At 45.7% G+C, this 23,701-nt stretch overlaps 1 protein-coding gene across 3 annotated transcripts; it reads left to right on the plus strand.

Moving 5' to 3' along the window:
• Positions 1-1,648: 1,648 nt before the first annotated feature.
• LOC118430343 (transforming growth factor beta-2 proprotein-like) lies at positions 1,649-23,681 on the plus strand. Of its 3 annotated transcripts, none has more exons than XM_035841189.1 (8): positions 1,649-1,666; positions 8,083-8,600; positions 14,173-14,300; positions 14,825-15,008; positions 17,822-17,932; positions 21,425-21,584; positions 21,882-22,035; positions 23,037-23,681. In XM_035841189.1, exons 2-8 carry the CDS (start codon positions 8,261-8,263, stop codon positions 23,202-23,204), a joined length of 1,245 nt encoding a protein of 414 aa, XP_035697082.1. In that variant the 5' UTR covers positions 1,649-1,666; positions 8,083-8,260; the 3' UTR covers positions 23,205-23,681. The 3 variants fall into 3 exon arrangements, with proteins under 3 accessions (XP_035697082.1, XP_035697074.1, XP_035697090.1); XM_035841181.1 differs by lacking the exon at positions 1,649-1,666 and adding an exon at positions 7,686-7,878; XM_035841197.1 differs by lacking the exon at positions 1,649-1,666 and having other exon boundaries at positions 7,696-8,600; positions 21,882-22,029.
• Positions 23,682-23,701: the final 20 nt, after the last annotated feature.

Here is a 23,701-nt window from a genome sequence, read left to right on the forward strand (position 1 = left end):
CAAATGTTCGTACTCAGCATCGTCCTCAGATATAACGAAGACCACTTGTAGTTCATTAAAATGCCTTCTTTGTTCATCGTATAGAACCGAAAAACCTCTGATTCGGTGTAACAGCCTTACATTTGAAAATTGACTTCACTCTTAAGAAATGTGGGTCAACTTTGGGAATTTAAAGAATCTAAATATATCTCTAACTGTAGAGTACTAGTCTTCCACTGAACGTGACAGGAAGAATCTTTACAAGTTCAGTGAACCACAAACCTTAAGTGGCTTTAATAAACCATAGCGATTTTGATCTGTTTGAACTGGTGACCTCACTCTCCACAAAACCGCTTACGAACTACTGGCAGTCACGGTTTCTGTATTGCCCTATTTGCTTCTTGTATATCCTGTACATGCCGCTTGTACCTCCTTGTGTTGTCACACAATTTGGAAATCGGCAACTGCGAAACGAAACGCACAAATCATTACCTCCTTTATCATATCCATTATACTGTAGTATCAAATAAAAGAAACCAATGCGGTCCCCTTGCTAATCTAGACTGAAGACGTTCCCATGACATCACCCTGATTCACTGACCCTGCGTACAGAGGTCTGTTTGAAGTGGGTATTGAGTCCGCATCAGGACACTAACCAAACTTCCCATGGGCCAAATCCTCTGTTTACCTTTCCATTTGAAGTCATCTCTTCAGATGACGTGATGGAATTACCAGGGTTTTCTGCTGTAAGACATTAGACAGTTCGTACATTGTGTAGTACTATTAGATGATGAGTCACAGTGGCCACAGAGTACACAAAGATCACACACAGGTAAACACAACGCAAATCCTGCTCGGTGTTCTCAGTGTAGCGAGTTCTGTAGAGTTTGGACAAGAGAGTCCTAGCTCTTGCGCGTTAAAGTCGGAAATATCCCATGATCGAACCAACAGTGTGTGTTTGGGGTACTGGTGAAGTCACGGTGTGTGATGATACGTTAGCCTGTTGGGGTTTTCCATTCACGCGCCCCCACCGTGATGCTTCCCCGTCCCCTGGACCTGTCCCAATGTTTGTGCGCTGTCTGATGTTCGCCCCTCCGCCAATCCCAGCCAACCTGACATCTGGCTGGCACGCTGGAGGCCTGTTTCCATGACAACGTGGCGTCAGAACGCGGCTTCACGGCCAACTGTGAAGCGCCCACGGTTCCCTGTAACCACTGCCTCGTTTCCTAAAATAAACCTGACGTTGGAGGGTTTTCTGAGGTGACCGGCCGTCTCTGTGTACTTTCCCACGAGTTGGCGTCACAACTCTCACTGTTCGCTCCCGGAATATTCTCTGCGCATGCTCGTGGGCTATTTCAGAAATAGCTCATATTTAAGACACCCACATAGAATGATCTCATAACTACTCCCAATTCTCTTTGGATCACACACAACCTACATCTTTCCATCCAATCTCAACTCTAAATCAATATTGTTGGTCTGTCAGCATGCGGTCACGCTGAATATGATATAAATAAAGCCAATGTCGCATGTGGTCTGTTGTGTCTTAGCTGTAGTACGTACAACAGCACTCATCATTGCTGGATACGTGTCATTAATTATATACCAGCTCACTACTGATGGATGCATAGTGAAGTATCAGGCATAGTTATACCACAAGCGCGTCCAACTAATCAGCTCAGGCAAGGTAAGTCACGCATTTAGTTTTAGCCTGCCGTTTTTTTTTACCCTTACGTACCCCTCAGGTGGGAGTCCAGGTAAACTTACAAGATACTCAAGCTAAAATGCCTTTCTGCTGATCTGACTTTTGTTCTACTCCAAATCCGCCGTCGTCTATGATGATGGAAGACATTAAGTCACTGTAGCAGTTGAATGTTCAATCAGAATTTGCCCTGTACATACTGAGGATACAAGTGTCGTGAAACCATAATAACAGACCCTGCATTAGTTAACTAATCTGTAGCGTTTAAGTTTTGTGCAGCTCCAATTAAGACTGTGTGTGTGATGCAGAGTCGTTAACTGTAGATAGATGTGCAACATATACAAAGGAGGATTACGTCATAAACGAAGACGTTCAAAAGAGGCCTTGAGGGTGGTATTAAAGCTACTGACGGCACTTTCCCTTTTAGATTTGAACTTTCGAAAACCTGCGGACATTGTACTTACCGAGGATTGCGATTGTGTATTCCTGATTAGTTCGGCAATGCAGTATTGTATACTACTACATGTATGCAGTAGTGTGATGGATATCCATCGATCAAACAAGCATCGCGCACAGGGAAAAAACATTCATCACATAATCAATGCCATGACCATTAATAGTTGTACTTTGAAAAAAGTGCAACGTGTTGAGATATTGAATGGTGTATATATGGTCCTACCCCCCACGGGTTGGAGCAGAACTGTGTCGTGTCACCCTCACGCTTTATCAAGAAGTTGCAGAGTTCCGTCGGAAGGAAGTTTGGAGATGTGGGTCAGAAGATTTAGGTTGTCTCTTCTGCAGTTTTGCCGTTTAATCCACGGCAAGGTTGCCAAGATGAATAAGTTGCAATTTGCAATCTTAGACATCGCCCTTCCTAACGGAGATGGCGTGTCTGATGTCTGGGCGGCGGAATGACTTGTTTACACGGCATGGCACGTTGACCGCGGAGTGAAGAGGATCAAGATGGTTAGCAAGCTTCATTCGTGAAGCATGTTTGATTGCTCTGATCCTACGCGTAGAGCGTTATTCGTTATCATTAATCAATCTTAAACGATCTTAAACGTTATCGACAAAGTAGTCACATCGCGCAGTTGAACGCATGCGCGCAAGGTACTTAGCCTCCGTAGCTGCTGTTTGGGCCTTTTTTCGTTTTTTTTTTTTTTGCCGCTTCTTTTGGGAATAAAGTGCAACGTGTTGAAATGTTGAGTGATGTATATAGCTAGTCGTACTTTGTCAAAACGTGTTGAAATGTTGAACTAGGTACTTTTGTACTGGATCGCCGGCAAAAGTGTATTATGACCCCCCCCCCCCCCCCAAAAAAAAAACACGACAAAACGGCACAGAGAGTCTGCTGTGGAGGCCAAGATACTACTAGTAAACCAAAACAACGAAGCATTCAGTGTTCGCGGACTAAAGTTGATTTTGTCAGGCGCCCATGGTAAAGAACCAAATGAACTGATTTCCAAAACTTTTTTTCAGGAATTGGACAACAAGTTTCCGAAATTTAGCGTTAAGCGTGACCGGTCCTCCTAAATTTACCGTTGAGCGTTGCCAGAACCCCCATGCAGACTCTCGGCGACGTACTACCCCTGAGTATAGTCATAGTCAGGTTCAACGGTATTATAGTAAACGGTATCGGACAAAGAGCTGACGGTGTTTTTCGTTCAAGTAAGTGTCTTGTTTTGTCTATTATTATGCTGTGATTGATGGTTTTTTGTCTATTCCTAGACAGACCAAGGCAATGAACTTAAGTGGTATGAATCAAGCTGTAAGTCTAGATGACGTGTTAGAGTCATGAATGGAACCTTAAGTAAGATTAATGAGGTTTAGGTCCTTAAGGGTATGTTTACTGTAACGAGTCAGCACGGGTTATCAGTGTCAGGCACTTTTGTACACAAGTGATTGTCAGTGGAGAAAGTTGTTAATTGTTATGACTGAGGATTCGTCGGATTAGAAACCATTCTGACGTGAATCAATGTGTATGTATTTCTACCTCTGCGCATGAGCTGCGAAAATGTGTTTAGCTTTGGCATGGTACTGTGTTTATTGTGATAGATTGACCTTACATCGACTGCATGAGTCTATGTCGTGATATGTGCATCAACCCTACTTTCGCGACTTAACCATACATGAGTCACTACCATAAAGATAGCGTCAGCAGTTAAGTTTATGAGTTCTAACAACGACTGTCAATGTTGGTTCATTTCTTTAAATAGCTTGTAACCAATAAACAGCTTTGAAAAAACTAGCTATCCACTGACACCATGGCACGAAAAGACAACCATTCGTAGACCTTTCTAATTCTAGTTGCGGTGCCTACAGAGCGATTGAATCATAATCAATGATGTATCAAGCATCGGTCTTAACTGTTTCACACCTTGTTCGGCAGCGGATGCTTACTAGACACCTGTCTTTTTTTCCTAAAAAATAGTTTTCACGCGGATGGTGCCAAAAGTCAAAACGTCACGAAATTTGGTTTACCTGGATGTTTACCGAATACAACTGATCTGCGGTCAGGTGCATCTCGGTAAAATGTCCATGTTTGGATTTACTGCGCGCTGTGGTCGATTTGGTCACTGCCGTGTATTCCCTCCAAACCACCAGCATTCACCTGTTTGTGGTCAAGAAGAAAACAACAGGATCAAACAACAGCAAAACACCAGCCTACGTGTTTCCGGTGCGAATCTCCTAATATTGTGATGACCATTTATGGTTACAATTGTCGCATTCTTGAAAGAACTTAAGTTGTTATTTTTTGCGGACGTTGCTCCTTCTGCGTATCTTTCATGACGTTTTGGTCTCACCAAAGGGCATTTAATCATACGTACAGATCTCAAACCCCAGGCGGAAAATTTGTACCACAGAAATGTGAATTTCTTTCCACTGGATTCGCTCCGTCTAAACTTCTTCCTGAGGAATATATGATGAGTATGTTCCTATGATGCGCTATTTCCCAATAAGTGGACTTCAGATAGGAAAGAGGAAAGGATTCACATACGTTGTCATAGAATCGTAGCGTTATTCGGATTCTTAGGGACATACGATATCATGACAAAAGTGTATAGTTTCCTTCACCGGAAAATTAATGTGATATGTCGATACACCCACACACCGCAAAAATCTGGCGGTTGGCACCGGTGCGTAGTAGTTGTTGTGGATGGGGAAATCCCCACTCGTACACAAGGAACTTGATTCAGCGGTGGCTTGGGAGGACACCTACGATTTTGTGTCGCGGCAGCCTCGCCCTGGCCGCACGTTTTCCGGTCCTGTCTGGGACGTCGCACATGGAGCACAGCGGTCACGGCGTCATATCGTCTGCAGGATTTCAGGTCAGGTGAAATGAGAGGTGTGACCGCTCTGGTCAGCTGATTCACCCGTTATCATCAGGACTTCACCGCACGAACGCTGACCGTTCAATTTTTGGTTTTCGACGCTTTAGTTCCTTAAAACACCTGTTGATGATTCTTTTTCCAGTTGTCGAAGGACTGCTGATTTTTGCAATGTACTTTTATGTTCGGTTTTCACGGTGATAACTATAACGTGAACTTGTCATTTACTGATAACAAATAATACATGCATGATTTGAAGTAGACTACCCATCATCAAAACTGCTCCCAGATGTTGAGAACTACTTTTAGAAATTAGGGATTTCAGATGGTAGCCTTTTCTTTTTCGGAGGGGGGGGGGGGGTTGTCGGAGGACAGACGGAGGACCGTCGGGAAGTCACAGTAACACTCAAACCCTTGACCTGCGCGCCTGCGGCGCACCGACTTAGCCTTTTTGCAAGTTTCTATAGTTTAGCGTCCTGGCCTGGTATAGTCTTCAGCCACGTGTATACTGTTAGGGTAACTGAATATGCGTGTTTGTTTGGCCACATTCTTGGCCAGACGCGTGCGCTATGGAAAAGCGGAAGTCAGCAGGTCGAACAGGAAAAGTCGAACGGAAATGACATCATTGTTTTCTCGACGTGCAGGGGGTCGGCACTAAACTTAGGTGACGGGCCGCCGCTCCATGGCCCAGTTATGTCAGACAGGTATCCTACAGGGGCCGTACGTTTGATAGGATACGGGATCACGCACTTGACCCCATCTGGGTTTATTGATCGTCTGCAAGTTGCTACAAACCCATCGGGATAATCTTAGACAATAATCTGTTACTAGCGTAGGCTTCCGTAACAAGATGGTATTGGCGGGGGTAATAAAAGGTTGCGTGTGGGAATGTCATGTTTGTTGTCACAGAGAAAAATTATGTAGAAGAACATATCATACTTCTGGCAGCCATGTCTAATACGTAACATGTAATCATGTATGTAGTAACCATCATATTATATGATATATCCGGCGACCGCCGTATATTACAACAGGAAATGCCAGACCGACGCTTAAGAGAGCGTACACGGTGGTTTGTTATTGTGGCTTGGGTTCACAGGTGACTAACAGCCACCTGCCCCAAACTACCTGAAGTTTGGCACGGTTGATAAGGTTGCCATCCCCCGTTCTGAGACCATGATCCTTGCTAAAGGACCTCTCCCCGTGCACGTTGTGATGATGGACGGTCTCCATACCCGCGGAAACCTGATCACCACAGCCGGGCTGTAACGAGCAGCGCACATGTCGCTCATGTAAACCTGGCAATGCATGAGCCAACCATTGTCCAATATGCTACAAGAAAAAATATTGAAGCAATAATGGCGTGGTGGCAGTGACAGGGTTAGCTTTTCTGGTGGTATCGTCAAATCTCATTCCTCGTTTCCGACTTCTCTCTTACACAGGTCCTTGATCACATCAGCTCAGGACAAATTGAGTAAAGTTATAACCGATTTCATCATGGATTGAGTGAAATACAGGACACTTTGCCAGTGACACTTGCCCTAAAATGTCAATGCCCTATTATATATATGGAGTGAGAGTCAAAGCAAGATCTGGTCAAATGTCGTCACCGACGGATTGCCGAAATCGTTTCGCAGACATATTAAACTTCAGAAGTTAACTGGCTGCAGGGCCCTACAGGGAAGGCTGTGGGGAAGGCCGTAGGTGCCCCCGTCCCGCAGAGACTGGCGGCCACTCGCCCGCTGATCCCCAGATGAACCTACGGTAAACCGGTAAATTAGCTTTTCACATGTCGAGAAAATTCTCGTCATCCATTAAGCGATGTTGTGTCTGCCCCCTAGTTAAATTAGCTCAGAGTAAACGCCGTTGATTTTTGCTTGTTATAAAAAGAGGGCAGATGTGTGTGGTCTGGCTTCCATTATATATCTAGAAGAACGATGTAGGTTAAAGGGCTTGAAGCCAATTGTAGGAAACGTCTTCAAATAAATACACACGCCCTTTAAACTACGCGGAAGTAGGCTAGCCTGCCGCAATATGACTATGTTCTGTCCGTCCAATGTAATCGGTGACATGTATCCTGACTATTGTCATGTGAAGTCAAAGTTAGGTTCATCACGCACTCTTATCTAAAACACCTGGCTGCCTAGCGCGTTGTAAATGCCAAGGGCAAGCTTAAAGAACGACGGTTGTTTTTATGAGTTCAAGACGTAGGATGGCGATATACGATCTGCTTCTGTCCCACGGGTCTGGATATGTGTTTTGTTTGAAATTCCGTCAGCATGCCCTTTTTGTCCCGCACAAAGTTCAGTTATTTTAGCGCAAGTGAATGTCTGGTTAAGGGAGGGGTCTGAGGTGGACTGGCTTCACAGTCCGTGTAGCGTGGTTCACTGTCAAGGCCATTAACGCGAGTCTTGCAGACCAACCAAAACGCACCAGAGAAGGGGGCGGTTCGAATGTTTAAGACTGGGCGTTCCAAACAGCCGGTGACTTTTTGAGGAAAGCCTTCTCACTTTCCCTGTTTGATAGGGGGAAGGTTTTAATCCTTTTTGCTTTATTTTGTTTCCCGGGGGATTAATTACACTGAGTAATGTGTAGTAAACATAAACATTCCAAATTAGTCTATATCCGTACCGAAAAAAGAAAAAGGATGTTTCGTCACTTCAGTTCTATTCAGGTCTGTAAGTGGCTTTAATTCTCTCTCAGCGGCCAGGATTGGAGGACGAGCTTTGGAAGTTTGGGTCCTAACGTCATTATTTGTCAACAGACGGCGCTCGCCCCCGCAAATGCCCTGGTGTAGCCCGCGCCGTCGGAGTGGCCCACGTCGTTCGGCTCGATCACGTTACACCCCCGACTTGTCTCGTACAGCCAGTGAGTAACGGCCCAGTCTACTTCCAGGAGATGGTTTATAAGTCGTGTCTTCGTCGGTGAGGAGTTAGTCTGGTTTGGGCACTTGTAGGATGCACTGTTGCAGGACCACAGTGTTTTAGTAGGCAGCGCTCCCGTGAAGTGGTACTGGCTATATCAGTAGTGGTCTATCAACACGACTAATACATAACATTCCCCCGTTTCTAGAGCTGACCGGACGGCGAGCAGCGCTACGGACTGGGCGTCGGACAGCGGAGCTGCAGTCTCTGTTTGTTGGCAGCTTTTCAAGACGTCAGGACCTTCCTGCCTTCTTGTCGTGGACCGACACGTGTAGAGAGGTTCGTCTGCGTTTAGCGTGAAGCGTGTGGGGACAGAAGACTGCGAGATGCGCCCGCTGGTAGGGTACATGTTCTCGGGACTCGTTCTGATGAACGCCGTGGTTTCCTCGTCGGCGAACTGCCGCCTGGACATAGGGGAGTACAAGAAGAGGAGAATACATGCCGTGAAGGGACAGATTCTGAGCAAACTGGGGATGAGCGATTCTCCCACAGACCCGGGCCCCGCGCAGACACCAGAAGATGTCATGGCTGTGTACAATCAGACCAGAGACTTGCTGGCCGAGCAGAGTCTGCAGAGAGAGGCGCTATGCACAGACTGGGTCAAAGATGAGTACTATGGCCGGACAGTAACACGGTTCCCAGCGGTTCCAAATTGGCCGCCTAAAGGTAAGACATGTTCTACTGTCTTGTCTGTGCTATGTGGTGTTTATGTCTGTTGCTTGACATGTACAGATAAGGCTGCACAAACGTTTGTGATGGTGGGTACTACAGCTAGCATGCGACCAGACCCTGAGTTTCGAGCAGGCTTCTATTACATCTGTAACCATTTCAATAGCGACGGGAAATACCGCGCAATCCTAAACCATTCCATTCCGTGTTGCCGTCGGAATCAATCATGTTGGTGAGTTATCACGCCGTGTGTTTGATTCCTGAGATAAGGGAGATCTGGGGAAATCAGGATCGGCGATAACTCGGGACAGCGGGGAAAGGGTCAGCGCCCCGCGGGTCGCCCTACAAAATGACTTGTAAAGACGTCGACGCGTCTGTCTCCTCAAGGGGAGGCGTCCCTCAGGCGTAGAGTTCAATGTCAAGTTACATACCTCTTGTAGTTCCCACAGACTTGTTTTCCTAGCGACAAAATTCCGTAAACAATACAGAAGAAAGTTCCTTTTAAATTCTAGGCGACGCGTAAAGTTGTGCATGAGTCTCCATTCCTGACTTATGAGTTTAAAAGGTGCCTTGTAGAGCTACAGCTGTCGAAAAGGCCATCCAACGTGTCTAGCCTGACTAAACAACTTCTCAAGCTGCAAACCATCAAGATAAGTGACGTCATTGTGGAGCTGCGAACCCGGGTTCAAAAATCCACTGCGCTAACCTGACCGAATCCCTCGGCGCTATATTAGTGTATATTAGACGGATTATTGTTACTTAGTCAAAGAAAGTTGGGGGGCAGGCTGTCAGGGACTGTATGACTGTTGTTCCGGCCGCAGTAGTAGCGACCAGCCACTTCAAGGCTGACCGGGAATGCCCACCGGAAAGGACAGATTTCTCAACCCGGCAAATCGATCGACGAAGAGAACATCTGTAGTAGTAATCAAACGCGGTGTACTAGTCTACTCTGAAGTGGGACCATTGAGAAAGGATCAGAAAGGTCTCGCGTTGGAAACTGTCGTGAGAATGACCCGCCATCCCATTCTTGTCAAGCCAGCTATATCGAAGTGAAGCAATTGAAGTCTTTTCTTTACAATAATCTAATATACGCCAATTGTAGGCTTCAGACTAAACCAACTTAGCCTGCCCCAGGCGAAACTCTTACTTCCAATGATGAAAACTGACTGCTCTTTTCGACCCACGAGCTTCTCCACGCGAGTCATCCTTGCAGAAAGTTTATTTACCTTTCGGTATTAGGAGCTGTTTGAGAGCTGTTATCAGCGGCAGGTCCGAATGGTTTCATGCCGAGATAGATCCGCATCATTGGCGGCGGGGGAAGTCCATTATTTCCTATGGTGGGTTTGTAATCTGAGGGGGGGGGGGGCTCTAGACTGTAATAGCCTGTTGCAGTGAGATACTTTTAAGCTTCAAAGAGATTTCCGCTTTGCCTCAGGCGTCCGTGATATGTAATATACGGGTGCCATGTGATGGTCAAGTTGTCTTGAATCTATCCACGGAAATCCCAATCCCCTCCCTCCCCTCAGGCAGAGGGGGAGGAGCGCCAGGTTCAAGTTTACCCCTTTGGTCTGTGGTAATCCTCGGAGGTTTGGGAAACAGAATAGTCCAATTTTACGTTATCTTTCTAGAAAAAGAAAAGATCGTAATACAAACTACACAAGCTGTCCGGATATCTCTAATCGATGAGGATAAAGAGTAGCCTGCGCTGAAGTACTATGAAGGAGGTTCTATGTTCCATGTTATCGGTCAAGGCAAGTAGTAACCCCAAGAGGGTAAGAAAAACATCGAATGTCTACGCGAGTACGACATCGCCTAGTGGACTCGAGGTTGAGGCTTGTTCTTTCAATTAAGATGCCTCCCTTATCGGTCTCATCTGAAAGTCCGCGACAAAGGACCTAAAGGTCAGTCGGATGCCCTACATAGGAGAGTGCTGACGTAAACAAGCAAGTTCAGGCGCCCCTTTGTCCTTGTAAACCTGTGGCTGACTTGACCTGCTGTAGAATATTTGTAGGAGCCTTTTCATGTTACAGCAGGTCAATAAGCCTCTTCGACAGACGCAGCGCAGTGCGGGAACTCTCTACCTCTTCAGTAGAAAACTTGAGCTGAAAGCCAGCTCTTCTGCAAGTCTGGAGGCTACCTGCTACGCGCAACGTCACGTCACCCTGAAGGTGGTGCAGTGCCACGGACACATTCATAGACTGGTCATCGTGTCCTCGCTCGGTTTGCTCTCTTAGTCGCTAACGCTATGGACCGGAGCTGGGTAAGTACAGTGTCCAGGCTAACAGTTAGTCTTAATGGAAACAAATAAAGAAGGTGATCTTGAGCGGCCATGTTTTGCCCTTGGTGATATTGGACAGGCGTTCGCACCCCTTACACAGTACATGTTGCCCTATATCATAGACATACCTGTCAACACCAAACAATCGTGTAGACAAGCATATGGTCCTTTTTATGAAGAACATCGACTTTTTTTATTTTTATTTCATTCTAAACAGTTAAACCTCAACATTTTGTCCTCCCTTGAACTGTCGATGTACACGACAAACGTACTTTCACGCTCCTGATATATTACGCCACTTGGAGCTATCACTACATTTGGATACTTACGTGTACGTATGACATGGTACAGAAACAACAAACACGACATGACGCCAACCTGTTCTACGGCCGCCACAGAGAGACAGGTAGATGTCTGTCGTCAGAAGTCAGAAGGAAACAGGAAAAGTTTGATTCCCTTTCACAGTGCGGTGGCGAGAACAAAAAAGCGGCGCTTGCCAAGCCAACCGCAAGTTTTGGGTAAACGTTTGCCCCTGTTTATAATGTTGGAAAGAAACAAAAGCTGGAAGTACTTAAAGCGGACGCCATTTGCGATGAAACAGTAAACACAGACACTCGCTCGCGTCTTTGCCCGTTAAACGGTGTAGACTTATTCTTCTCTATATGGACCCACAGAAGATAAGTCTATGTAATGGCCTGCAAGCTTGTGACGAATAAGAAAACACGAGTGTCGTGTTCCGTCATCCCGAATGACAGGGGCCAGCTGGAGACAACTGTATGTACTGGCACACAGTTTACAAAATACCCTCTATCCGACTTGTTCTGTCAGAAATCCGACTGAAACATCCTACCACGTCAACCGCACTGCAGTCAGCTCTTGAAATTTTAAGTACATTCTCAACGTTAATGGGATTGTACGGGTAGGGACGGCGTCTGTGCCAGGCGCAGTCTGAGAACCACAATTGGCAACAACCTTTGTCAGCGGCTCTGGAAGGCAGACTATGCGAACGCAACTTATATAGCTATAGACAGAGGTCGCTCAATTTCTAGGCATGTGAAGAATGTCAGAAGGCCAACAGGTTAACAGCTAAGAATTCCGCCCAAACATCAGGTGTCCCGCAGAGACGTCACCTGCGCGTGTGCCAGACGCACAAAACGAGATCTTGTTTCAGCTTCATCCATGCTGATCTACATCGCTCTATCTTAGTATCGGTCAATTTATATCTTTAAGACTTAGGCAGTTTATGACTTGTCGGAGATCGTTAAGTCTCCAGGAACTCGGTCCCTAGTCTCTCATACAAGCATTGATGGGGATCTGCGACAGGGTTTAAGAGTTACAAAGCTGACGTACAGAAATCTATATATGTACATGTATCTCTCGTCTATATCTATATCAGCACCAAGGGCTACCGGGGGCCTCGCTGTCCCCTTTCTCTAAACTTGGATGTCTGGTGACGTAATCGAATGAAAGGAGGCGTCAAGATTGACAAATTAATTGGCGAAAACATGATTTATTTGTCTGTTTGATGGTTTATTAAGATCTTCATTGGACTTTTAAATCTATACTTCCTGGTGTCCATGATACATGATATTTGTGAGTAGAAAGTAAGTCATCTCGCAGTGCGACTGCAGCCAGCCCGCGGGTTGGGACCTGCAACTCACCAGATTAGAACTCCTGAGGTAGCAGCCGGTCGCTGGGGGGCGCTGACCCGGGCCACAGACGTGATGGCCTGCCAACATCCCCATCAACCACCTTCCGCACGACCTATGCGGCGCAACCGCAGGTCTTCAGATGAGTCAAAATTTCCAATAATTATTCGGAAGGAAGGAAATAGGGAACGGATAAGGAGCCAAACGTTCGAAATGTCAAGCGAACCACCAAAAAATTAGTACATCCTCAGGTCAAGAGTTGGCACCTAAAATATCTGATCTCTGTGTATTTTTGGACGTCTATCTGATTGCCAAGTATAGACAAGTTTGGAACGTTTATCTGCAGCTGCCAGGTTGTGCGAGGGGAGACGTGCGGCAGATGGGCAGGGGCGGATATCTGGGTCAGGAGAGGAAACATGCTTCGCCCGACCTTTCAAAGACCGTTGCATCAAAGAAAGCGTTCGTCTGAATCATGAACCCATCCAAAGGCACATCGTCCGCTCTCTGTGGGAAGGAAAAAACAGACCGTCGCTCACTCACGCCAGTCACGGTCGTGATGTGTTTCCGTGCGGTACCTCAGGGATGGATTGTCATCGTTTTAATCACGCTATCAGCTCATACCATAAATCACATGATTGTTCAATCACATCCTCCATGTCTAGCCTTATCTGGGTAACAGGTTCTGAAGGTCATTGCGCCGGCCACATCGCGCCACTGTTGCTGTGCCACACGCCACCTTTCCACTGGACTGGAGGCTAAAACGGCACTGTCACCATTTTGCGATCAAACATTTTGATTTTGAAAGACCGCCCAATGAATTTCATAGACAAGAAACGAATCGTTTTACGTGTTGTGTTGTCTTCTAAATCACATCTTTTTACAACGCACACCGCATCCCAATTATGAAACTCTCAAATCTCAATAAATGGATAGATAAATGAAATGAAGGGTCGCACAGTCCAATTTCGGTCTTTGCACGATAACTCAGCAATCGCCGTCTAGTCAAAAGGAGACCTTTAATATCTTATACGCATGTCAGCTTTCAAAACATAGCCATATTGGGGTAGTGCAAGACAACTGTCTCGTGACGTCACGTTTTCCTTGATAGTGACCTTGACAGATGACTTGTCTTTGCGGACATCTTTGTTCTGTTTTGCTGTAACCATATTTATTTACTGTTGTTGCATTCCTCAGTAGTCTAGACGACCCTTTTCTGCCACCGATTTTCCAGACAGAGCAGAATACACAGACAGATAGTTGCTATCAGACTGTGAGATGGACTTTGCTTTGCGTCAAATTGGAGGGAGTGTTAGAATTCCGTACGTTCGACAGGGAGTCGCCTACACGTCACAGGGAAAACTAAGCGTCTAGACAGATGGTTGGCAGTTTCTGTTGCTTGGACTTGTGAGGAGCACTTTGGCCCATTAAAGCAATGCCGAAGTGTGGTAATTACAGCAACTGCCTCAGCTTTATTGTGGCATAGGTGCGGAAAAAGGAAGAAGTCTGTCCAATTTTGCTAAATCACATCCTGTGTCCGTTGAAACAGAGTGTAGGACACTGTACATTGTCAAATTTGTTGTTGATAGTATCGTATGGCGATACACGGGATCTTACACTTGCACTTCTTCCCCTTGTGCTACAGGAGATAAAGATCACATGTACGAAAATTTGCGACAGGAGAAGCGTTTCTCGCTGTTCTTCAAGTTTGACGTCCAATCATTGTATCAGAATGTGTCCGACGTCACAGAGGCGGAGCTAAGAATTTATCAGGTAAGTTGCGTAGAGCGAAAATCTTTAGGGTGATGTTCAGTTTTCATTAACGTTTATCTATTTGTTCAAATATGCACAAGAAGATACTCAGTGGGATACAGTTTACATGAACAAATCTCTGCACGTAAAAGAACCCAGCACACCTACCGAGGTGAGCAGGGGTGACCCGGCCGTAGTTGCTGGCAGCTTTTCTGCCTTCAGACAGACAAGAACAATGTGGCAATGCTCTCAAGTTTAGTAACTCATTTCCACAGTGATACATACAACGAACAAACAGACGGTATAGATAGTCCCAAAGATTTTTTTGAGGTCGTAAGGTCACGGTATTGATCACCACCTCCCCAACCGAAGTCAGGTGCCTATTTGTACACCTGGGTGGAGTGAGGAACGTCACATTTCCTAAAGGCACAAGATCGGTGACATGGTAGTTTTCGAACCCGGGACCTCTAGGTTATGAGCGAAACACTTGACCGATTGCGCTAAACGAACCCACACAAGATGACAGCTTTGCCGTTACGTTACAGGTTCCCAACCCGATGGCCGATCTTCCCGAGCAGCGTATCGAGCTGCACCAGCTACTGCCGCCCATCAACGGCAATGGCAGCCCCCGGCAGCGCTACCTGGGCAGCGATGTGGTGAAGACGCGCGACAAGGGCTGGCTCAGCTTCGTCGTCACTAACACAGTCAGGGAGTGGCTCATCAACCCAGGTACGCATTGGTTACTTTCCTCACTTTGATCCACTTCTTACACAGTACGTCATCTCCATCTCTTGTCCATCCATCCATCCATCCATCCATCCCACACTCACTGCATCCATCCATCCATCCATCCATCCATCCATCCGTCCGTCCGTCCGTCCGTCCATCCATCCATTTATTTATCCATCCATCCATCCATCCATCCATCCATCCATCCATCCATCCATCCATCCATCCATCCATCCATCCATCCATCCATCCGTCCGTCCGTCCGTCCGTCCGTCCGTCCATCCGTCCATTTATTTATCCATCCATCCATCCCTCCGTCCATTTCAGCTGCATCCAGCTGCGAGAAGTTCACATAGAACCCATTTCTAATTGTCTCTTTGGCTTCCCCCAAACCTGGTTTCTCTTATGTTAGTGCAAGGGGTCAGATAGAACATGGCACTACTGGCTAAGCTATTTACTTTGTGCTCTAACTTGTATAGTGTTCGTTAAGATTTTCCACTAGACTTGACTCTCGTTGATAAGCCAAAGGTTTCCACACAGAACAAAATGCATGGCTGTATTCATAGATGTGGATCAAGAATAATCTCCAAGCAGAGTTTGGGGTAGGATTAGTCAGGTTTCCAAGCCGCCTTTCTCTGTGTCAAAATGTTAACTATTAAAGGTAGTTTGACGTTATGATTTTTAGCCTCCCGCAACATCTGCTTGGAGATCATTAGGGCACAAACACAGTGATTAGGTCCTTTTACAGCCCCGTCCTCCAACATAAAGTCGTATGCTTTCGTATACATCCGGTATATCTGGCTATGATCCTGTACAGTCTAGGTTCTGGTAACTTGCCCCAGCGTCAGTGTGCAGCCATGACCTTGTGTACGAGATTTACAACTAGTGAGATAACTGCCATGGCTACAAGAAAACTCACAGCACATTAATCTTGGTCTTGTCTCTGGGCGCTGTCAAACCCGCTGCTGCTAAAAAGATATGTCAAAACACGACCAAACTGACGACACTTTCAGTAAATGTCATTACGCAACACTGGATGCCTGCCAAAAAAGAGTGAAGTGCTAGTGAGGTTCGAAACAGACCGTTTTATTTCGGTTTCTAGCAGAAGAAGTTGAAGTTGATGAAATTATTGCCGCGAAATTTGATTTCTGTAGAATTTTCAAGAAACGCTTTCCATTGGGCTTTTTGTAACCGTACAGAGTTAGATATCTACATGTGAGTAAACGTTACCTGCAAAAATATGATTGTTAAAAGTTACGACGTCGAAGGCATGTACCATAAAATGCCGACAGTCGACGCTTGCGACATTGGTAAGGGCGGTCACCTATTAAGTATATTTGTTGTTAAACTTAGTGGTTTGTGGTATTGCTTTGGTTATCAGACGGTAGATCCGGCGAAAGCCACCGTTAACGCCATTGTCATCATCGTCGCGAGAGACACAAAGTAGCGGTCTGACGCGGCTTTCAAAGCCGGGAGGAAGACGTGATGTCAGGAACGTGGAGCCGAAGTATTCTCGCAATGTTTTTGAACTCCCCGTACAGGTGTAATCTCGTCAACACTCGGCACCGTTGGGTGAGCTGGTATGTCGCTTCTGACGTACTTAAGATGACAAGGCGTTGTAACCGTGGGGTCATCACCTGGTCTTGTATTTTCTTTCTCCTCTAAAAAGAACAACAAATGTCACGGTACAATTTATTGTCGGCTTCTACGGTATTGGATGGCATGTGAGAGAATGGAGTCCGTTACATAATGTTATCATTCCTGGAGGGTTCCAGGAATACCCCGACTTCCCAACTTGTTTTATTGTTTTGCACAAAGAAGTGGTAAAAACAACTAAAAAGTTGCCACAACACGGGCAATGATTCGAGCAGAACTGAAAACATGTGCATATGGCAACCAACCATACATTCTGTTACACAATGTAAGATGTACTAGCAATGTGGCAATTTAACCTTGGTACAAGTCCAAAATCTAGAAAACGGCAGTTAAACGTTTATCTTGCGCTCAACACCGGAAATGCCGAAAAGACCTTTTTCATTCTTGACCTTGTTACGACCGCCACCATATGAAATTAGATATCCCAAGGTCTTTCTCGAAGGCCTGGTTTGATCGTCTGGCAATTTGTGAAATGAACGTGACCCTGGAAGGTGTTCGTGCATCAACATGGCGTTTTAATTACGTGGGTCTGGAGTTACTTAGCGTCTCGTACAACAGCTAGTGACACAGACGTACACAAATGAATTCATGAAGAACAAAACTAAACTGCGCGGCCGATGATTTGACGCGAGAAACGAAAAGGGAGTGCAGAAAGGCACGATCAGTACACCATCATTGTCACCATGCATGACGTAATTAGAACGATTGTGGCATGTACCTTGCAACACCCGTTCTAAAGTCTGTTGTCCAGAAGTATCGCAGCCCTCTGTGGATGGTAAGGTATGCCTCTTTCAAAATAAAAGTCAATTGGATCTAACTGACAGGACCATTTGAAGTTCTCTATGGGTAGTAGGTGGGAGTAAAACTATGAATATGAGCTTCAAATCCAACAGTTGCGACGTTAGGCAACAAATACCTTAGGGCTAGCTTGCTCTTTCCTCTAGTAAAATTGTCTCTAATATCAGTTCAAGAAGAGTTCATTTTAAACTTAGAGACAGGTAGCTAACACCTACAACTTCGTTTGAAGAAATATGACCATAGGCAGATTAGACCTTATCGTCTAGTTAGTTTCCTTGTTCCTGTCGTGGAGTGTTATTATTATTAACGGCAGTGTTATTATTATTATTAACATCCGTGTTCCACCCCGCACCATGTAGCCAGTAACCTGGGTCTGGAGCTGACGGTGCACTGCGCGGGGCAGACGTTCGACGCCAACCTGGGGGAGCTGACGTCAGACACGCCGGAGGTCCTGGAGACGCTCATAGCAGGTGAGTCTTCAAACACCAAACCATATCTGTCACTTCAGCTCCATATCTCTTCCATTTGAGTAAGCAAATCAATTCAATTCAAAGCAGTGCGTTGGAGTATGGCATATGTCGTTGAGTGACTTGGCTGGACTAGTGAACAATTCGTAAGTTATTTTTGACATGTCTGATCTGGAAATAAGCTCCAAATTATACCTGTCACCTCAGCTCTTTTCCAATTGGGTAAGCAAGTCAAATCAGGACGCTGAGTATGATCTATGTGTCGCTGAGGCTGTAAATATGTTGGTCTGGACAGGTCTAAGTTTGTTTTCGGTGTGCAGATGTTTCCTGTAGAGTCCATTCTCACCGATACCGTATCTTGAAACAGGCTGAGCGCGAAACACGATCAACTGGCAGGAAACTATGATAAAAGTCGCATTATTGGGCTGTATGTTTCATCTGAGGTAAGCAGATGACATATCCGTCTGAAGGACCCACTTATCCGTTTGGTAATGCCGAACATCCCTTCAATTGGTTCCAAACACGATATGGACACGGCACAAAAGGCCTGGGTATACTGCGCAGTGTTTGAAGATATCCGACTGGACTACAATAGGATCTACGTAAGTTACAAGTGTCATAACACACAAGCCCTTCCGGCCAGCCGCCCGTGCCCGCAGTAATTTCGTCCCCTATCACAAACCGCCAAATAACAGACCGACACACGGGGGGCGGCAGGCGGAACATAGAAGCATAAGCCCAAAGAAAGATAGCTTCCCCCAAGTATTTCCGATAAACTAACGACAAAACCGGCCTTTTGTAGAGTCTGAGATGATTGAATATCAAAGAAACCACATCAGTGAGTGAGCGTAAGACGAGAAACCTGCGCCTTCCGGTGGATTAGGATGTGAAGAGAGCTGTGCTCGTGTTGGCATATGAGTTTCTTATGGTCCAGTTGTTGTAAGTTATTGAAATAAAGTCTTCGTTAGTCACATCAAAATGCCCTCGTGGTCCATTCAATCTCAAAGCAGATGTTGGGTTAGATCTCGAGGGTTGTCAGAAAACCTGGCCTGTCACAAAACTTTACAGTCGTCCACCCTAATATCTGCTTGGAGTTTGGCCCATTCCTGCATAAAGTTTCTTTGGTGGAGATTGTACAGAAGTTTAGTCCGAATCTCTTAGTCACGTTGTGCATATAGAAGCTAGCTGCAGACATGGACACAAATACAATTCACGATTACCTCAGCTTCAGGTTTGAAGCATGTCTGCTCCGCCTCTTTCTCGATCACATTCGTCACGCGGCAGACCTACGTACATACGAGTTTGATGTCGTTTCGTTAAAAGACCTTAAAAAAGGTGGGCTGGGACAGTACCAATCGTCGACCAGGATATAAAATAGTCTTTGCAAGACATGTTCGCGACTTTTTAACATGTCGCGTAAGAAATCCAACGCCTGAAAACCAAAATCTCGCTATAAATATATGTGAACTCTAACCTGAGGAACTTGTTTCCTCTAACCTGTAAATCTCATATGAGACTGTAAAGTTGTGCAGGTCCTTCTAGTTAATTGGCAATAAAGATAACATTGACCATTCTCAGGACATAATGCACAGAACGGCCTGTCTGTCTTGTGTCATTGCCAACAATAGCGCAGGTGTAAATTCGATTGAGATGAGAGTAGAATTTACTAGAAAGTTACTAATTTTGATTTACGCAGAACGTTTATTTGTTCATTATTTGCACGGCCTATTTTTGCAGATAAGTGCGTTTCGATGGCAGAACTTTCCTATCGAAATGAAGGAGACTTGCAAAAACGTATCTGAGATAACGCTGCCGCGTTTAGTACCTGTAATGCTTAGGTCACATTTCCAACCTGGGGTCGGCCGGACTGTATGTAAGAACGAAAAGTAGGACATAAAAGACAACAAAACACGCCGTAAAACGTAACAACATCTAGTTTTGAGCACAATTCGTACATATTTCATGATGCGCAGATTCGGCAAACAGCCCGGTCGGGCCCCGGTTTTGAAAGGTGACATAAGCATAAAGGGATAGATGAATGTGACGATCCAATCTGATTTGACCGATTCCTTACAAGTCAAGTGAGGTCACTTTATAGAGACTTACCGTGTTCTCGCTGCTGAGAGCCAGAAGTGCGCAGACGCGGACTAGGGAATAAAACCGTTATCAGTTGCCTGGGGTAGCATGGTCATTAACCAAGTATGCAACGAGCGTGAAATGTGACCAATTTTGGGGACGAACGTCTTGCTCCAGAGGGTGGGGGTGGGGCTCAGCATGTCCGCTCCCCTCTGTGAGGGAAATAGCTGTTTTCTCCCGTGTGGTATCGGCCGTAGGCGGTTAGTTAGGCATGTCTGGCTGAGCAAGTAGTCAATCAATCTCCAAGCAGATGTTGAGATGGGAAATCGTAACCTTTCTGATTGGTTGGGATTATCTCACGGTCACTACTTGGAGCATAGAACTGCTATCAAATCTGTCAGAAAACGTTACGACCTTCCACCCCAACATCTGCTTGGAGATTTAGCAAGCTGTGACTGATGCATGAAATGATCGCATATTCTATAATCGTTTCTCCTGAACATCTCTAATGTCACATATTTTCCCTTGATTATCTTTGAAGAAATCTTAAGATAAGGCTATAGTTGGATGTCTGGTACAACCCACCGGTGCACCAGAGCTTCCACCTGCTCGGCATACCGTTTCGCCCACTCACACTAACAAGTGTCTCTATATGATTGACTGGGGCAGTCCGCGGGGACCGCTGTTCCAACATCGCTCACTCTCACTCGTCGCCACACCTCACTCAGGTCAAGTCCTTGCCTCACCCACTCACGCTCCGGGGATTCTACAATTAACCCGGCTTTAATTAATCCTCCGTGTCAGAAATACCAACGGAGCCGCGGGAGAGGGAGGTCGGAAGCAGGGGTTGAATGTGAATCCCGGTAGGTGTGTGAGAACTATGTGAACTTGGCCCCACCCCTGCGGGTAGACGTTCGGGGGTAACGGCACGGGGAGATGCCTGTGTCTGAAAACTCTGAACCCGTCACGGATGTGGTGTAGGATAGGTACTTTTCTACCCTGTCACCAAAATCTCATCTCCGGTCGTTTTGCCATCACAGCCACAGCGTTCTTGCCGCCAACTTTTTGACCATACTGATCGGATCGTATGATCTTGTATGGATGAAAAGAAAAGTTAGGCAAAAAGTTGCCTTTATCATTGATTCTATGAGGTCAGGAAGGTTGAACAAATGATTGAGCACAGTTTGCTTGCAACTTTATTGGCTGCGGAAGAAAATTGATGAGCAAATCTGACAACTTAAAAACCATATCAAATCGCCAGCCACTCCGAAGGAGGAGGCCAATTCTGCATTATCAGAATTATTAGAGATGTCACTTTGATGAAGGCCACTCAGCACAACCCTGAGGAGACCTTATAAAGTATCAAGTAAGTAAGTAAGTACTTCTGCATTGCCGGACTAACCCTGTACCTCTCGGCAGGAACGCCCGAGGCTGAAGCGATAGATGACGGCCGGGGAGACACGGCGCAGGTGGACAGTCCGCAGAAGAAGGAGCCCCACCTGCTCGTCTTCACCAAGCGTCCGCCACCAGAGACACACAGCAGAAGAAAAAGGAGTCTGGACAGCAGCTACTGCTTCAAGTAAGGAAAATGCACATCTTCGTTTCTTGTATCTAAGTCTTGATCATCTACTGAGCTGTTCCCCGCGTTGACCGATCGCGACTTATATTGAATTAGTACATCATTTATGAATGTACACATCAAATAGTGTTAGAGTATGATTTGAAAGACAAGAAAAACAGACAAACTTACAAATATATTTCTTTAGGAATGAAATTTCAAATGTCGCCACCTCGCCAGTGATGGAAAGGCAAAAGTTAGTTGCCCAAAAACCTGAAGTTGCATTATAACTGTAAGCTTGTTTCGTTCGTTCCTCAGGAAGCCCAAGGAGCCGAACTGCTGTCTGAGGGAGTTGTACATCGACTTTCAGCGGGACCTGGGCTGGAAGTGGATCCACGCGCCAAAAGGCTACAACGCCAACTTCTGCGCCGGCAGCTGCCCTTACCTGTGGAGCACAGATTCACAGGTAACCGTAAGTAACCGTTTCATGTCACATTCCCTACTTAACAACATTAACGACACCACGTGTCTGTAACAGCGTCCAGGCCGGTCTTCTGCCAAAGTCACATTTCCACACCGGGGCCCGACCGGGCACTTTACGCGAGCGAAAATAAAAAATTATCATTAAAAAGAAACGAAAAATGCGTACGATTATTCCCTTTTACGTTTTTTTTCGTATATCATACTCTTCGTTCCCACAAACTGCCCGGCCCTTCTCTGGTTTGGAAAATGTGACCCAAGCGTTACTAAGTTCTTGTGTCTGGTGTTGTGACTAAAAGGTTCCCAAACGTCTGAAGAAAATCCGAAAATAACCATTGACCTCGCCAACCACGGCGCCATCAACCTTAACATCACCCTGTAACGAACGTACCTTACGTTGTGCGCGTCTCCCCCGTGGTCCGTCTATCGTCGTCCCTGGTGTCATATGTAAGGTGACAAGACACACTCACCGACGTCTCTAGTGAACAATAAACGGCATTCCGTAATTTGCTGAATTCTCAACTTTTAAACGTTGCCATCTACATTAAGGATAGCTACTGTAAGGATACACAATTACATACAGATACGATATCGCAAAAATGTAAAAATGCCTGGTCTACACATAACGTTATCAATCATACAGTACTGTGATTATGATGGTTACAAGGATACTGTACTCTTTTACTACGACTTAAGTCCAAATGCTGCTTTTTGTCTAAAATTTGTTCTGTTCACGAATACCGTTTTATATACATACACATGTTGGTGTGGCAGGTGCAACAAAGTAGAGTTCCTCTCAGGGTAAATCTTCAAGCAGATGTAAGGATCTCGGTGCTTTTCGCGTTTTTTCCCATTTTGTAAACCTTTTTAGTGATGCACTCTTTGCCTCCTTCTAGACAGACGTACTGAATGTTCCTTAAACACGCTTAAACACTGAGCCGGATCCTGACTTGGAGACTAAACAGTGTAACTTATCAAACTTCCTCCCTGCAGCACTCCACCATTATCGGGCTGTACAGCACGCTGAACCCGCACGCCTCCGCCTCGCCGTGCTGCGTGCCGTCCGAGCTGGAGCCGCTCACCATCCTGTACTACCAGGGCAGGAAGCCCAGAATCGAGCAGCTCTCAAGCATGGTGGTCACCTCCTGCAAGTGTAGCTAAAACTTCAAAACCTGGGGTGCGCCTATCAATGTTCAGCCAAGGTGTGGGGGTTAGAGTGGCCTAGAAATCACCTGATTAGGTCTCTGCCGGCTAGGAATAATGTTTGGATAAATTCCCGACGTTTTGGGTTCTTTGACTTTCAGTGACCATCGGAACCGCTGCTTTTAACTGTTGTAAAATTGTTTGGACAAAGTATTGACGAGACCATCATATTTCTTGCAATAAGTTTTATGTGATAAACCTGACGGTCGACCCCCTCCATGGCAATTGGTATGCTGTATCCTACTGGTCTGTGACATATCATCCTCAAATGATTGACAGGTGCCAATCATGAGGTCATATCACCACCACCAAACACACTTCCTTTGTGCATAACAAACTGAGCTGAGTTAGGAGAAAAATGATGGAAAGTATAGATATACTGCTACATTATGTAGAACAGAGAACAGTACTTATCCTCTATACTAGAAAGTTTTCAGACAAAGCAATACATTAAA

The sequence above is a fragment of the Branchiostoma floridae genome, chromosome 1 (assembly GCF_000003815.2).
Source record: "Branchiostoma floridae strain S238N-H82 chromosome 1, Bfl_VNyyK, whole genome shotgun sequence".
In the NCBI taxonomy this organism is placed as follows: domain Eukaryota; kingdom Metazoa; phylum Chordata; class Leptocardii; order Amphioxiformes; family Branchiostomatidae; genus Branchiostoma; species Branchiostoma floridae.